At 39.6% G+C, this 14313-nt stretch overlaps 1 protein-coding gene across 1 annotated transcript in view; it reads right to left on the reverse strand.

Moving 5' to 3' along the window:
• Window positions 1–9796, reverse strand: part of VNN1 (vanin 1) — a 31960-nt gene extending 22164 nt beyond the window's left edge. The window contains exons 1-2 of the mRNA XM_003827666.5: window positions 9513–9796; window positions 7398–7528 (exon numbers count right to left, since the gene is read on the reverse strand). Of these exons, the coding sequence (XP_003827714.1) occupies window positions 7398–7528; window positions 9513–9722 (341 nt within the window). The 5' untranslated portion in view covers window positions 9723–9796. The remainder of the gene's footprint in view (window positions 1–7397; window positions 7529–9512) is intronic.
• Between the last annotated feature and the right edge of the window lie 4517 nt (window positions 9797–14313).

Consider the following 14313-nt stretch of genomic DNA (forward strand, 5'->3'; position numbering starts at 1 on the left):
CCATATGTTAGGTCACAAAACAAATCTTAAAACATTAAAAAAAATTGAGATCATATCAAGTATCTTCTCTGACCACAGTGGAATAGTACTAGAAATCAATAGCAAAGGGAATTTTGAAAACTATACAAACATACAGAATTTAAACAATGTGCCCCTGAATTACCAGCGGGTTAATGAAGAAATTAAGAAGAAATTTAAAAATTTTATTGAAACAAATGAAAATGGATATGCAACATATCAAAACTTAAGGGATACAGCAAAATCAGTCTAAGAGGAAAGTTTATAGCTATAAGTGCCTACACTAACAAAGAAGAAAACCTTCAAGTAAACAGCCTAATGATATATTTTTTTAAACTAGAAAAGGAAGAGCAACCAAACCTGAAATTAGTAGAAGAAAAATAATAAACATCTGAACAGAAATAAATGAAATTGAAATAAAAAACATACCAAAAAAACTAAAAAGTTTCTTTTTGAAAAGATAAAATTGACTTTTAGTGAGACTAAGAAAAAAAGATAGAAGAAAAATAAACTCAGAGATGAAAAATGAGACATTATAACCAATACTACAGAAATTCAAAAGATCATTAGAGATTACTATAAGCAACTACATGCCGATAAATTAGAAACCCTAAAAGACATGAATAAATTCCTAGACACATACAGCCTACCAAGATTGAACCACAAAGAAATCCAAAACCTGAATAGACAAATAACAAATAATAAGATTGAAGCTGTAATAAAAGATCTCCCAGCAAAAAAAAGCCCAGGACTTAAAGGCTTCAGTGCTGAATTTTACCAAACAATTAAAGAACTAATACGAATCCTATTCAAACTATTCCAAAAAATAGAGAAAGGAATGCTTCCAAACTCATTCAATGAGGCTAGTATTATACTATACCAAAGCTGGGCAAAGACACATAAAAAAGAAAACTACAGCCCAACATCCCTGAAGAACATTGATGCAAAAAAACCTCAACAAAATACTAGCAAACCAAATGCAACAACACATTAAAAAATTATTCATCATAACCAAGTTGGATTTATCCCAAGGGTGCAAGGATGGTTCAACATGCACAAATCAATTGATGTGGCACATCATATCAACAGACTGAAGAACAAAAACCAAATGGTCATTTCAATTGACACTGAAAAAACATTTGGTAAAATTCAACATTCTTTCATAATAAAAACCCTCAATAACTGGTTATAGAAGGAACATACCTCAACACAATAATAGCCACTTATGGCAGACCCATGGCTGGTATCATACTGAATGAGGGAAAACTGAAAGCTTTTCTCTAAGATCTAGAAAAGACAAGGATGTCCATTTTCACCACTATTATTCAACATAGTAGTGGAGGTTCTCACTAAAGTAATCAGACAAGAGAAAGAAATAAAATGCATCCAAATTGGAAAGGAGGAAAATTATTTTTGTTTGCAGATGCTATTATCTTATACTTGGAAAACTCTAAAGACTCCACCAAAAAACTAATAGAACTGACAAACAAATTCAGTAAAGTTGCAGGATACAAAATCAACATAAAAAATCAGTAGCATTTCTGTGCCAACAGCAAGCAATCTGAAAAAGAAATCAAGAAAGGAATAGCATTTTTTATAGCTATAAATAAAATACAATACCTAGGAATTAATTTATCCAAAGAAGAGAAAGCTCTCTACAATGAAGTCTGTAAAACATTGATGTAAGAAATTGAAGAGGACACAAAACATGGAAAGATATTCCATGTTCATAGATTGGAAGAATCAATATTGTTAAAATGCCCATACTATCCAAAGCATTCTACAGATTCAATGCAATCTCCATCAAAATACCAATGTCATTCTTCACAGACATAGAAAAAAAAATTCTAAAATTTACATGTAAACACAGAAGATCCAGAAGCCCTCCTAAGCAAAAAGAAAAAACACTGGAGAAATCACATTACCTGACTTTAAATTATACTACAGAGCTCTAGTAACCAAAACTGCATGGTACTGGCATAAAAACAGACACATAGACCAATGAAACAGAAGAGAGAACCCAGAAATAAACCCAAATATCTACAGTGAACTCGTCTTCAACAAAGATGCCAAGAGCATATATTGGGGAAAGGACAGTTTTTTCAATAAATGGTGCTGGGAAAACCAGATACCCATATGCGGAAGAATGAAAGTAGACCCCTATCTCTCACCATATACAAAAATCAAATAAAAATGAATTATATACTTACATATTTGACCTCAAACTATGAAACTACTAAAAGAAAACTTTGGGGAAACTCTCCAGGACATTGGTCTGGACAAAGATTTCTTGAGTAATACCCCACAGGCACAGGCAACCAAAGCAAAAATGGACAAATGGAATCACATGAAGGTAAAAAGCTTCTGCACAGCAGGGGAAACTATCAAGAAAGTGAAGAGACAACCCACAGATTGGGATAAAATATTTGCAAACTATCCATCTTATAAGGGATTCATAACCGGAATATGTAAGAAGTCCAAACAACTCTATAGGAAAAAAATCTAATAATCCAATCCAAAAATGGGCAAAAGATTTGAACAGACATTTCTCAAAAGTAGTTATACAAATGGCAAACAGGCATGTGAAAAGTTGCTCAACATCACTGATCATCAGAAAACTGCAAATCAACCGGGCACGGTTGTTCACACCTGTAATCCCAGCACTTCTGGAGGCTGAGGCAAGAGGATCACCTGAGGTCAGGAGTTTGAGATCAGCCTGGACAACATGGTGGAACCCCGTCTCTACCAAAAATACAAAAATAGCCGGGTGTAGTGGCAGGCACCTGTAATCCCAGCTACTCGTGAGGCTGAGGCAGGAGAATTGCTTGAACCCAGGAGGCAGAGGTTGCAGTGAGCCAAGATGGCACCATTGCACTTCAGCCTGGGTGACAAGAGGGAGGCTCTGTCTCAAAAAAAAAAAAAAAGCAAATCAAAACTACAATTATATCATCTCACACCTGTTAAAATGACTTATAAAAAATGCTGGTGAGGATGTGGAGAAAAGGGAACCCTCATACACTGTTAGTGGGAATGCAAATTAGTACAGTCACTGTAGAGAACAGTTTGAAGGTTTCTCAAAAAACTAAAAATAGAGCCACCATACGATCCAGCAATCCCACTGCTGGGTATATACTCCTCAAAAAGAAAATCAGTATATAGAAAAGATATCTGCACTTTCATGTTTATTGCAACTCTGTTCACAATAGCCAAAATTTGGAAACAACCATGTGGTACATGTACACAATAAAGTACTATTCAGCTAAAAAAAGAATGAGATCCAGTCATTTGCAACAATATGAATGGAACTGGAGATCATTAGGTTATGTGAAATAACGTAAGTTAGGCACAGAAAGGTAAACATCACATGTTCTCACTTATTTGTGGGATCTGAAAATCAAAACAATTGAACTCATGGAGATAGAGATAGAGAATAGAAAGATGGTTACCAGAGGCTGGGAAGGGTAGTTAGGGGAGGGGTGGGGAGAAAGTGAGGAGATTAATGGGTACAAATAAATAGTTAGAATGAATGAATAAGGTCTAGTATTCAATAGCACAACAGGGTGACTATAATCAATAATAACTTAATTGTACATTTTTAAATACCTAAAAGAGCATAATTGAATGGTTTGTAATACAAAGGATAAATGCTTGAGGGGATGGAAACCCCATTCTTCATGATGTGATTGTTACCATTGCATGCTTGTGTACAAACATCAAAACATCTCATGTACCCTATAAATATATACATCTACTATGTACCTATGAAAGTTAAAAATAAAATAATTAACAAAAAAAGTTGAATAAGTAAATTCATCTTTAAGTTAGGTTATTAGACATAGTTTGTCTCTGAAGAAATATGCAAGCTTTCTTCTATGATGCAATCAAAGTGTCTGAACAAAATTGTACTTCTCTTAGCTGCTCAGAAACTCTTAGAACTATACTTAACATCCAGTTGTAATGAGCAGCTCTTTACCATGATGCCTCATAACAACTGCTTCCTCTATTCATATGGGTTCTAGTTTGTTGTTAGAACTAAAGTATCCTATTTTTAATTATATTAGATATAATTAGAAACTTCAAATCCTTCTGGAACGATATGACATATAAATGCTAAATAAATTAAATAAAAAAGAAAAGTGATGAGAGCCTGTTCCTTTAACACTCAGTCTAAGAGGTGATGTAGGTCCCAAAAGTTTGGTGAATATGAGAAGAGAAAGCAATCAACTATGTGCATACTTCAAACATACTCAATAAGATGAGATCTGATTCTATGAGAGCAGGGAAGGATATTGAGTCTTCCTTTTCTCTCACATCCTACATCCAGTCTTTCAACAAAACCTGCCAGTGCTACTTTCAGACTTTATTCGGAATCTGTCCACTTCTCAATACCTAAACTTCTACCATTTCTTGGTCTCAGACCCATCATCTCTATGCCATAATGATCACAACAGCTTTTGAACTGCCCTCTGCTTCTTTGGTGACCTATACCCTAGAGTCTATTCTCAACATTGCGCTCCTCCTGCCCTTCTGCCTCCATTTCCTACTTTTCTCCTCTTCTGTCACATCACTGTAACCACACTAACCCTTTTTCTGTTCCATAGGTTAGACACATACTCTGACCACAGGATCTTGGAATTTAGAATTCCTTCAGCCTGGAATGCACTTTTTTCAGATACTCACATGATCTATTGCCTCATTTCTTTCAGGTCTTTGCTGAAATCTCACTGTGATGCCCTCAGACGACCTTTTAAAATTTCAGCCCCATGCTTGCCACCCTATTCACCTTCCCCACTTTATTTTTTCCATAACATTTACTTCCACCTCATATCATAGATAGGTAGACAGATGAAAGATACCTATATGAAGATAGGTAGATAGATAATAGATAGATGATAGATAGATAGATAATTATCTTTTTAAAAAATTTATTACCTCCCCACACTAGAATATAAATTTCAAGGGGACAGGAATTTTTAATCTGTTTTGTTCACTTCATTGCCCAGAACAATGTTTAGACATAATAGGTACTCAAAAAAATTTGCAGAGTTAATAAATTAAGGCAGCTGGGCGTGATGACTCATACCTGTAATCCCAGCACTTTGGGAGGCCGAGCAGATGGATCACTTGAGGCCAGGAGTTCAAGACCAGCCTGGCCAACATGGTGAAACCCATCTCTACTGAAAATACAAAAAACTAGCTGGGTGTTGTGGCTCACACTTGTCATCTTCGGGAGGCTGAGGCATGAGAATTGCTTGGACCTGGGGGATAGAGGTTGCAGTGAGCTGAGATCACGCCACTGCACTCCAGCTTGGGCGACACAGAGTCTCTCTCTCAAAAAAAAAAAAAGAGAGAGAGAGACAGAGAGAATTAAGGCAAGACATTCAGACATCATTAGTTGATGGAAAACATAAATGGGCAACCGTGTTCCTTGAAATGAAGTGAATGGGACATCCTTGTGGGGATGTTCAGGAGGCCCTTGGAGATGAGGTTCTAGGGAAAGGCCATTCAGAAATAAGTCAATTCAATTCATAGTGGAAGTGATAATAGAGTGCTTGCCTTTTAGAAACTGAAGCACTGACATATGACATGATTAAATAAGAAATAATTATGGTACAATTAAATAAGAATAGAGTAAATGATTACGATAAATAACACTGGAATTTATCAAAATCCACCTTGTCAAAATCAAGGTGTCCCTGTAAGCAGTTTTTGTGGGTTTGTTTGTTTGTTTGTTTTTGAGACAGAGTCTAGCTCTGTCACCCAGGCTGGAGTGCAGTGTCACTATCTTGGCTCACTGCAACCTCTGCCTCCCAGGTTCAAGCAGTTCTCCCTGCCTCAGCCTTCCAAGTAGCTGGGATTATAGGTGCCCACCACCACGCCCCACTAATTTTTGTATTTTTAGTAGAGATGGGGTTTTGCCAAATTGGCCAGGCTGGTCTCAAACTCCTGACCTCAGGTGATCCTCCTGCCTCGGCCTCCCAAAGTGTTGGAATTACAGGCATGAGTCACCACACCCAGCCAGTTTCTGTGGGATTTTTAATTTTAGTATTATTATTATTATACTTTAAGTTCTGAGATACATGTGCAGAACATGCAGGCTTCTTACATAGGTATACACGTGCCATGGTGGTTTGCTGCACCCATCAACCCATCATCTACATTAGGTATTTCTCCTAATGCCATCCCTCCCTTAGCCCCCGACTCCCCAACAGGCCCCGGTGTGTGATGTTCCCCTCCTTGTGTCCATGTATTCTTGTTGTTCAACTCCCATTTATGAGCGAGAACATGCAGTGTTTTGTTTTCTGTTCCTGTGTTAGTTTGCTGAGAATGATGGTTTCCAGCTTTATCCATGTGCCTGCAAAGGACATGAACTTATCCTTTTTTACAGCTGCGTAGTGTTCCGTGGTATATATGTGCCACATTTTCTTTATCCAGTCTACCATTGACGGGTATTTGGGTTGGTTCCAAGTCTTTGCTATAGTGAACAGTGCTGCAATAAACATATGTGTGCATGTGTCTTTATAGTAAAATGATTTATGATCCTTTGGTATATACCCAGTAATGGGATTGGTGGGTCAAATGGTATTTCTGGTTCTAGATCCTTGAGGAATCACCACACTGTCTTCCACAATGGTTGAACTAATTTATACTCCCACCAACAGTGTAAAAGAGTTCCTCTTTCTCCACATCCTCTCCAGCATCTGTTGTTTCCTGACTTTTTAATGATCACCATGCTAACTGGCGTTGTGCGGTTTTGAGAATAGTTCCAAAAGAGGAATTCCTAAAATAATTTTAGCCATGTGTATTCAGAAAGAAGTATGTGAATCGACATGATTTTCTTAGGTGTATAAGATATTGGTTTCCTTACATTAAAATTAATAGTGCTGCTTTCACCACACTTAATATCTCTGTAGCCGAGACCTAACTTAAACCACTTACAATCCTGCCATATCACCTCTTAGATTACAATCAGCTTACACTTTAAGGACTTTACTACATTAACCTCATCAGCTATCTTAGCAATGAGAAAGGAAAACTATTAATCTTAAACTGATGTCACTCTCTTTTGCCATTTACTCATATAGTTTTCAAATCACAGACCTACACAGGGAAATATTTTTCTGTTCACTGGTGAGGAGTCAGAGACCAGAGATGTTCACACTGAATGTGATGATTTCTAAGCTACTTTCTAGCTCTGATTTCTGTGACTTCATAATTCATATTTGCTCTCCTAGTAAATATACCCATAGTAGATGAAAAATAAGCTATACTGAAACTTAAGAATTGATCGTGGATCTATGCAATGATCATCAACAAAGTTTTCCCAGGTAAATCAAGTTGATGTTTACTAGTGAATTTTTCACAAGTTGTTTCTTTACCTGTTAGGATCATTACAGGGGATCCAGTTTACTTCAGGGTCTGGGATGTCCTCCAAATATGGGTAGAGAGAGTCCCTGTTGAAGTTCCAGCCATAAATAGCATCTTCTGGAGTCACAATAATATGCGCACCCTGTTAAAAATGCAACTTAATCCAAAGGGGGGCCTGCAAGAGGAGCTGAGGAGCTGAGTGGCTGAGTAACAACTATTTGGGCTTCCCCCACACCCCTTAAATCTTATTTTGTTTTCTATATTTTTATAATTTATTTTCTTTTCCAAAGCATTTTAATTTCCTTTTTTTTCAGTGCACTGTCACTTCTTTTTCTTTTTCTTTTCTTTTCTTTATTTCTAATTTTAGATTCAAAGGGTACAAATGCAGGTTTGTTGCATGGATATGTTACATAATGGTGAGGTTTGGGCTTCTAGTCAAGCATTTTTTTTCTCTCTTTTTTTTTTTTCTGATGGAGTTTCGCTCTTGCTGACCAGGCTGGAGTGCAATGGCTAGATCTCGGCTTACCACAACCTCCACCTCCCAGGTTCAAGCGATTCTCCCGCCTCAGCCTCATAAGTAGCTAGGATCACAGGCATCCGCCACCACGCCTGGCTAATTTTTGTATTTTTAGTAGAGATGGGGTTTCTCCATATTGGTCAGGATGGTCTTGAACTCCCAACCTCAGGTGATCCGCCTGCCTCAGCCTCCCAAAGTGTTGGAATTACAGACATGAGCCACCGCACCTGGCTTAGTCAAGCATTTTAATTTTCTAATCCTGCCATTGTTGTTTCCTATGGCAGTCGTTAACTATAAACCTAGCTTATCCTGGAACCAAGCCTCTCCTTGAACTTTGGCTGATGACTGTGCCTGTGTCAAGACTGATTAATAACTTAAATATTCTGTTTATTTCCTCCTCTGCCCCAGCTTTCCCCTGCAAACATGATTCCTGCTTCTCAGAAAAAGAGGAGCCACAAACTGGTTACTTGAACTGTCCCATGCCTACAAGTACTGCCTGAGCTAACCTGGGCACCTTCCAATTAGAGAGTCACCTTAAAAAGCTCTGTGACCTTCAAGGAAATAGTTGGACTAAGGATGAAAAAGAACATCAGAACTCCTGATAACCTTTTAAATATTAGTATATATAAGAATATAGGGCAGTCACGGTAGCTCATGCCTGTAATCCCAGCACTTTGGGAGCCCAAGGCAGGTGGATCACCTGAGGTCAGGAGTTCAAGTCCAGCGTGGGCAGCATGGCAAAATCCCATCTCTACAAAAAATACAAAACTTAGCTGAGCACGGTGGCATGCATCTGTGGTCCCAGCTACTCTGGAGACTGTAGTGGGAGAATCACCTGAGCCCGGGAAGTCAAGGCTGCAGTGAGACGTGATCACACCACTATACTCCATCCTGGGTGACAGAGTGAGACCCTAACTCAACAACACAAAAGAATATATATTTATAGATATATGTAATACACATTTATCCATGACTTTTATCACACTTCATATATTCCTGGTCTACACCTAATCGATCAATAGCTTTTAAAATAATATTTGTGTAAACCACAATTTATACTATATGATTAACTTCAAGCTGAAACCTTCACTCAACTTAAGGACTCACAATGCATTACATATACTTTTATCTTGTAATTAGAATGAAGTATGAAGTATATAGTGCATGCTGGCAAGGAATTGAAAACTTAAATTTGTTTTCAGATTATAAATTTATTCAAAAACCTGCAAAGCCTTAATAGCACATGAGTACATGAAGGCCACTAATACTCTGAAAATAGCACCTAGTCCCTGACCCATTTATCCTCCATCCTCCATCTGTACCAGAAAAGGGGAACAAAGATGTTGAATTTATGGCCAGTTCCTCAAAGGTCTGCTGCTTCTTGATAATGAGCAAATTGTTCTTTTCTTAACTTTGTTCTTACTGTTAGGGAAGTCCTTGCTCTAATTTTGAGAGGAAAGTAGAATTCTAACTGTAAAATAAAGGTTCTTGGCTACTCTGATACATATATCATCTAAAAGTGTAACTGACCCTGACAGTGGCCCTGTCTCCTAGGACCCCCTCCTTTCTCATAGAATCCAGTACACTGGAGAGATGGTAGAGATGGTACCTGATCTGCTGCTGATGTGATCGCTCCTTCCAAAATGTCCAGATTCCGATTCATTAATGCCAAAGCCTCCTCACGAGACACTGGTGTTAGGGTGGCATTGGGCAATATCGCTGCATGCTCATAAACAGCTGCAATGAAAGTGTCCTGGCAGCTGGCTCTTGAGACATAGAAAAGCAAAATTGCCACGTAAGCTGGCAACTGAGTAGTCATGCTGAAGTCCAATGAGTGCTGAAAAACAGAGCATGTCCTGGTATTTATAGAAAGAAGACACGTGGTGTCCAGAGCTTAGTACCTTAAACCACGGAAGTTAATTAAGAAAACGCTATGATTTCATAGCATTGTTACATAACAAAAGACCCTCCCTTATTGCAGTAATTTGTGAAGATTAACTCAAGAACTCTATATACATTAGTGCGCTAGGGCTGCCTAACAAAATACAATAAACTGGGTGGTGTAAAAAATAAAAAATTTATTGCTTTGCAGTTCTGGAGGGTGGGAGTCCCAGATGAAGGTGTCAGCAGAGTTGGTTCCTCCTGAGGGCGGTGAAGGAAAGATGTGTTCCAGGCCTCTCTCCTTGACCCATAGATGGCTGCCTTCTCCCTGTGTCTCTTCATATGCTATTCTCCTCATGTGTGTGCCTGTGTCCAAGTTTTCCCTTTTCGTGAGGACACCACTCTAATCTTTAACACAGGGAAAGGGAAAATCCCAGCTCTAGCTTTTTTTGTCATCATTGTTGTTTGTTTATTGTTGTTGTTGTTTGAGATGGAGTTTCACTCTTGTCACCCAGGCTAGAGTGCAGTGGCGAAATCTCGGCTCACTGCAACCTCCGCCTCTCGGGTTCATGTGATTCTCCTGCCTCAGCCTCCCAAGTAGCTGGGATTACAGGCGCCCGCCACCACGCCAGGCTAATTTTTTGTATTTTTAGTAGAGACAGGGTTTCGCCATGTTGGGCAGGCTGGTCTCAAATTGCTGACCTCAGGTGATCCACCTGCTTTGTTTTTATGCCAAATAAGGGCAGAAGAAAAAAGCCAACTGAAGGTCATAAACCCAGGGGTACAGGCTCACTGAAAGACTGAGACTCAATCATAGGACCAATTAGATTTAGTGCCCACTGTACTCCAGTATAACTTCATCTTAACTAATTAGATCTGAAATGACCCCTTTTCCAAAAAAGGTTACATTCTAAGATACTGACAGTTAGGACTTCAACATATAAATTTTTGGAATTCATATATTTTGGAATGTCAACACAAGACATTCAAATAATTTTAAAACTTTATTATTATTTTCATGTGAATATTTCAGCTCTACACTTTGATTTACTTTATTTTCCTCAAAATGGGGAAGCCAGGACAAAGAGGAATACAAAAGAGTTACTCATTTTCTATTGCTATATAACAAATTATCCCCAAATTCAGCAGCTTCAAAAAGCAAAAATACATCATCTCCCACTTTCTCTGGGTCAGGAATCCAGGGGCAGTTTAGCTGGTGCCTCTGGCCCAAGGTCTCTTTCACAAGGCTGCAGTCAAGCAGCTGCCAGGGCTAGTTATATCAAGGCTTGACTCCAGAAGGATTCACTTCCGAGCTCCAAGCTCCCTCATGTGGCTGACGGCAGGGATCAAGACCTCATTGGTTGTTGCCCAGAGACATGAGTTCCTAGTGATGCAAACCTCACCATAGGGCAGCCCGCATTATGGTATCTGGATTCCCTTAGAGCCAGACAGCAAGTGAACCCACTGGAGATGGAAGCCACGGATGCTTCCTAATGTAATTGGGGAAGCAACACCTCATCACTTTTGTTGTATTCTATCCAATAAAGCATTAGGAACCATCTTTGAAGCTGCTTATCACAGAGGCAACAGAGGTGTATAAAGAATCAGAGCAAAAAAAAAAAAAAAAAAAAAAAAAGAGAGCTGGGGAGCGAGATCCAGACAGAGGAGAGGGAAATGATATAAAATAGAAAAACTGTTCATAGATTTTGATATTGAGTAAGCTGGCAAATTTTGTTTCAGTTGTGCATTAAGTATAATATTTACAGAATTAGTGTTTATGTTTTTCCATTTTATTTTTAGATCTATTTGTCTTTGAATGGTATTTTTATAGTTCAATCTGCAAACAGGCATATCTAATTTTTTACTTTAGTAACTATAATGCATTTATTCTGCAATTGCCAAGGTAACCCAGGAGTTGTGGTTGGCTGGTTCTCCTGAGTTTCCGGTAAACACCAGCTTCTCTAACTGCTTGCTGACCTCTTAGGGCCTTTCCATGCCCAGGTGGGTGGGAATACCACATATTTCACAAAAAGATGTCATTATTATGTAACAATTTGTAAAAGGAAGCACTGAAATAAAAGTTAAAACTGAGATGAGTTGCCAAGAGGTTAAAAAATTACTTCTTGACCTTCTTAGATTAAAAATATTAAACCTCCCATGGAGTTTCTAGTCCAACTCATAAAGAGCTTGGCAGTCATTTTTCCCATGCTCACACCAAGAAAAAAGCTAAACAAATGAAAATCAACAACTTTTCTAGGATGCATCAGAGAATTGAGATCACAGGATAAACTGCGGTCCTCAGAACTGCAGAGATAGGCAGATACAGAGGTTAAGAGTGTACTGGGAGCAGAGTCCTCTGCGGCTGGCGCCAGTACCGTGGGGTCACTTGAACTGTAATTGACGAATTGGTGGAGGCTCAGGGTGGACAACCTTGAGAGTTCTGGTCTGTTCTTCTTAACAAAAGCCTGCCCTCAATGTAAAGTATTTTACCAGAGCCTAACCTACCTAGGGGAAGGAAAAATGCCAACCCCAGCCACTCTAATCTTTAACTTGGAGAAAGGGAAAATCTCATCTCTAGCTTGTTTTTATGCCAACTAATGGCAGAAGAAAAAAGCCAAGTGAAGTTCATAAACCCAGGGGTACAGGCTCACTAAAAGACTGAGACTAAATCATAGGACCAATAACCTTGTCCCTCCTCCAGCATGTCACTGCCACATGAATCTACGCTTTCTGGCCTACCTAGCATGTACTAGCTGAGAGCAAATCTTCAGATGAAATAATGCAGTTCGGCCGGGCGCGGTGGCTCATGCCTATAATCCCAGCACTTTGCGAGGCCGAGACGGGAGGATCACCAAAGGTCAGGAGTTTGAGATGAGCCTGACCAACATGGAGAAACCCTGTCTCTACTAAAAATACAAAAATTAGCTGGGCATGGAAGGGAGCGGTGTGGGGGGCAGGGGCGCCTATAATCCCAGATACTCGGGAGGCTGAAGCAGGAAAATTGCTTGAACCCGGGAGGCGGAGGTTGCCTCGAGCCGAGATTGCGCCATTGCACTCTAGCTTGGTGATAGAGTGAGACTCCGTCTCAAAAAAAAAAAAAAAAAGAAAGAAAGAAAGAAATAGAAATAGAAACAGTGCAGTTCTTGCAGTAGAGTATCATCAGCAGGACATGGACCTGGGAGGCACCAGCAGCCTCTACTACAACTCCTAGGCTGGTTCTCTGGATCCTTAACCTTACTGCTACAGCCAGCCAAGGTCCCCAAATGCAGCCCTTCTGCTCACACAAAGTAGAAACTGGGAGAATTGTCTCCAAGGAAATGACTTTGAGTGTAGACAAAAGCCCTAATTGATACCTCCAGACTCCTCCAACCAAACTTGCATAGATGGAGCAGATTGCCTTTTGCAAGGAAAACATGACATCGCACTGTCCAGAATAGGGCAAGACCCACAGTATTCTGGATTTTGCTAGCACAGCAGAGATCACCCCACCCCAGGCAGCAAGTCCCCAGAGGAACTCAGAAGCAAGTCCTGCCCAGCTTACGCAGAGAGAACCAGAAACAAGGGAAAAGGAGGGAAGAGCAAGGACTGAGTGGAGTGGGCACTGCCTCTTGCACTTCACCTGGTGAACTCTGAAAAGCCATGTGCACAGCATGTAAAAGTGTGTCCATATACTTGTGTCTGATAAAAGATTGATTGGCAGTCGGCCTCTGCATTGCTACTCAAAATATACGCCCATATTTTAATATTTAGTGGCTACAACACAATGTCAATTCTTTTGTTGACATTAATCTGGTTTTAGGAAAAACAATCCATTTTTCCTCTGGTCTCATAGCACAACAACTAACACAAAAGACTGGTTACTCCCAAGTAGGTGGAGATTTCTCCCCACTAGAAAGCAAACAATTGACTACATCAGACATCAGCTGGCTATCTTCCAGTTCAATCCAAATACTATTTATCCAAAGATAGCATCAGATCCCGCATGTTAAGGGCTCAGTCCCACAAAACCGCCCCCTCCTTCCCACCAATAACAAGTCTGGGCTTCCAGATCTTCCGACCAAATGGCTCTGGGTTGGGGTTTCCATGACCCCTTTTTTTTGAGTTCAATTAGTCTGCTAGAGTGGCTCACAGAACTCAGGGAAACACTTACCTTTAGTGGCTTATTGTAAAGGATATTACAAAGGATACAAATGAAGAGGTGCATAGAGCAAGGTATGGGGGAAGGACTGGAGAGCCTTCTACGCACCCCTAGGTGTGCCACCCTCCAGGAACCCTCCACGTGTTCAGCTGTAAGGAAACTCTCCGAACCCTGTCCTTTTGTGTTTTTATGGGAGCTTCATTACATAGTCACGATTGACAACCATGTAGAAATGCGACTGGGCAAAAAGGTTATGATCCCATACTAACAGTTTGAGTGGGGAAACCCAGTAAAGCTTGTCTGTTCAGGTTTGTCTTGACATCTCTTTATAGCATTTCTTCCTCTAGGGTATGGGGTGGGACCCTCTCTGAAATGAGGGTCTTTTGAGCCA

The sequence above is a fragment of the Pan paniscus genome, chromosome 5 (assembly GCF_029289425.2).
Source record: "Pan paniscus chromosome 5, NHGRI_mPanPan1-v2.0_pri, whole genome shotgun sequence".
Classification (NCBI taxonomy): domain Eukaryota; kingdom Metazoa; phylum Chordata; class Mammalia; order Primates; family Hominidae; genus Pan; species Pan paniscus.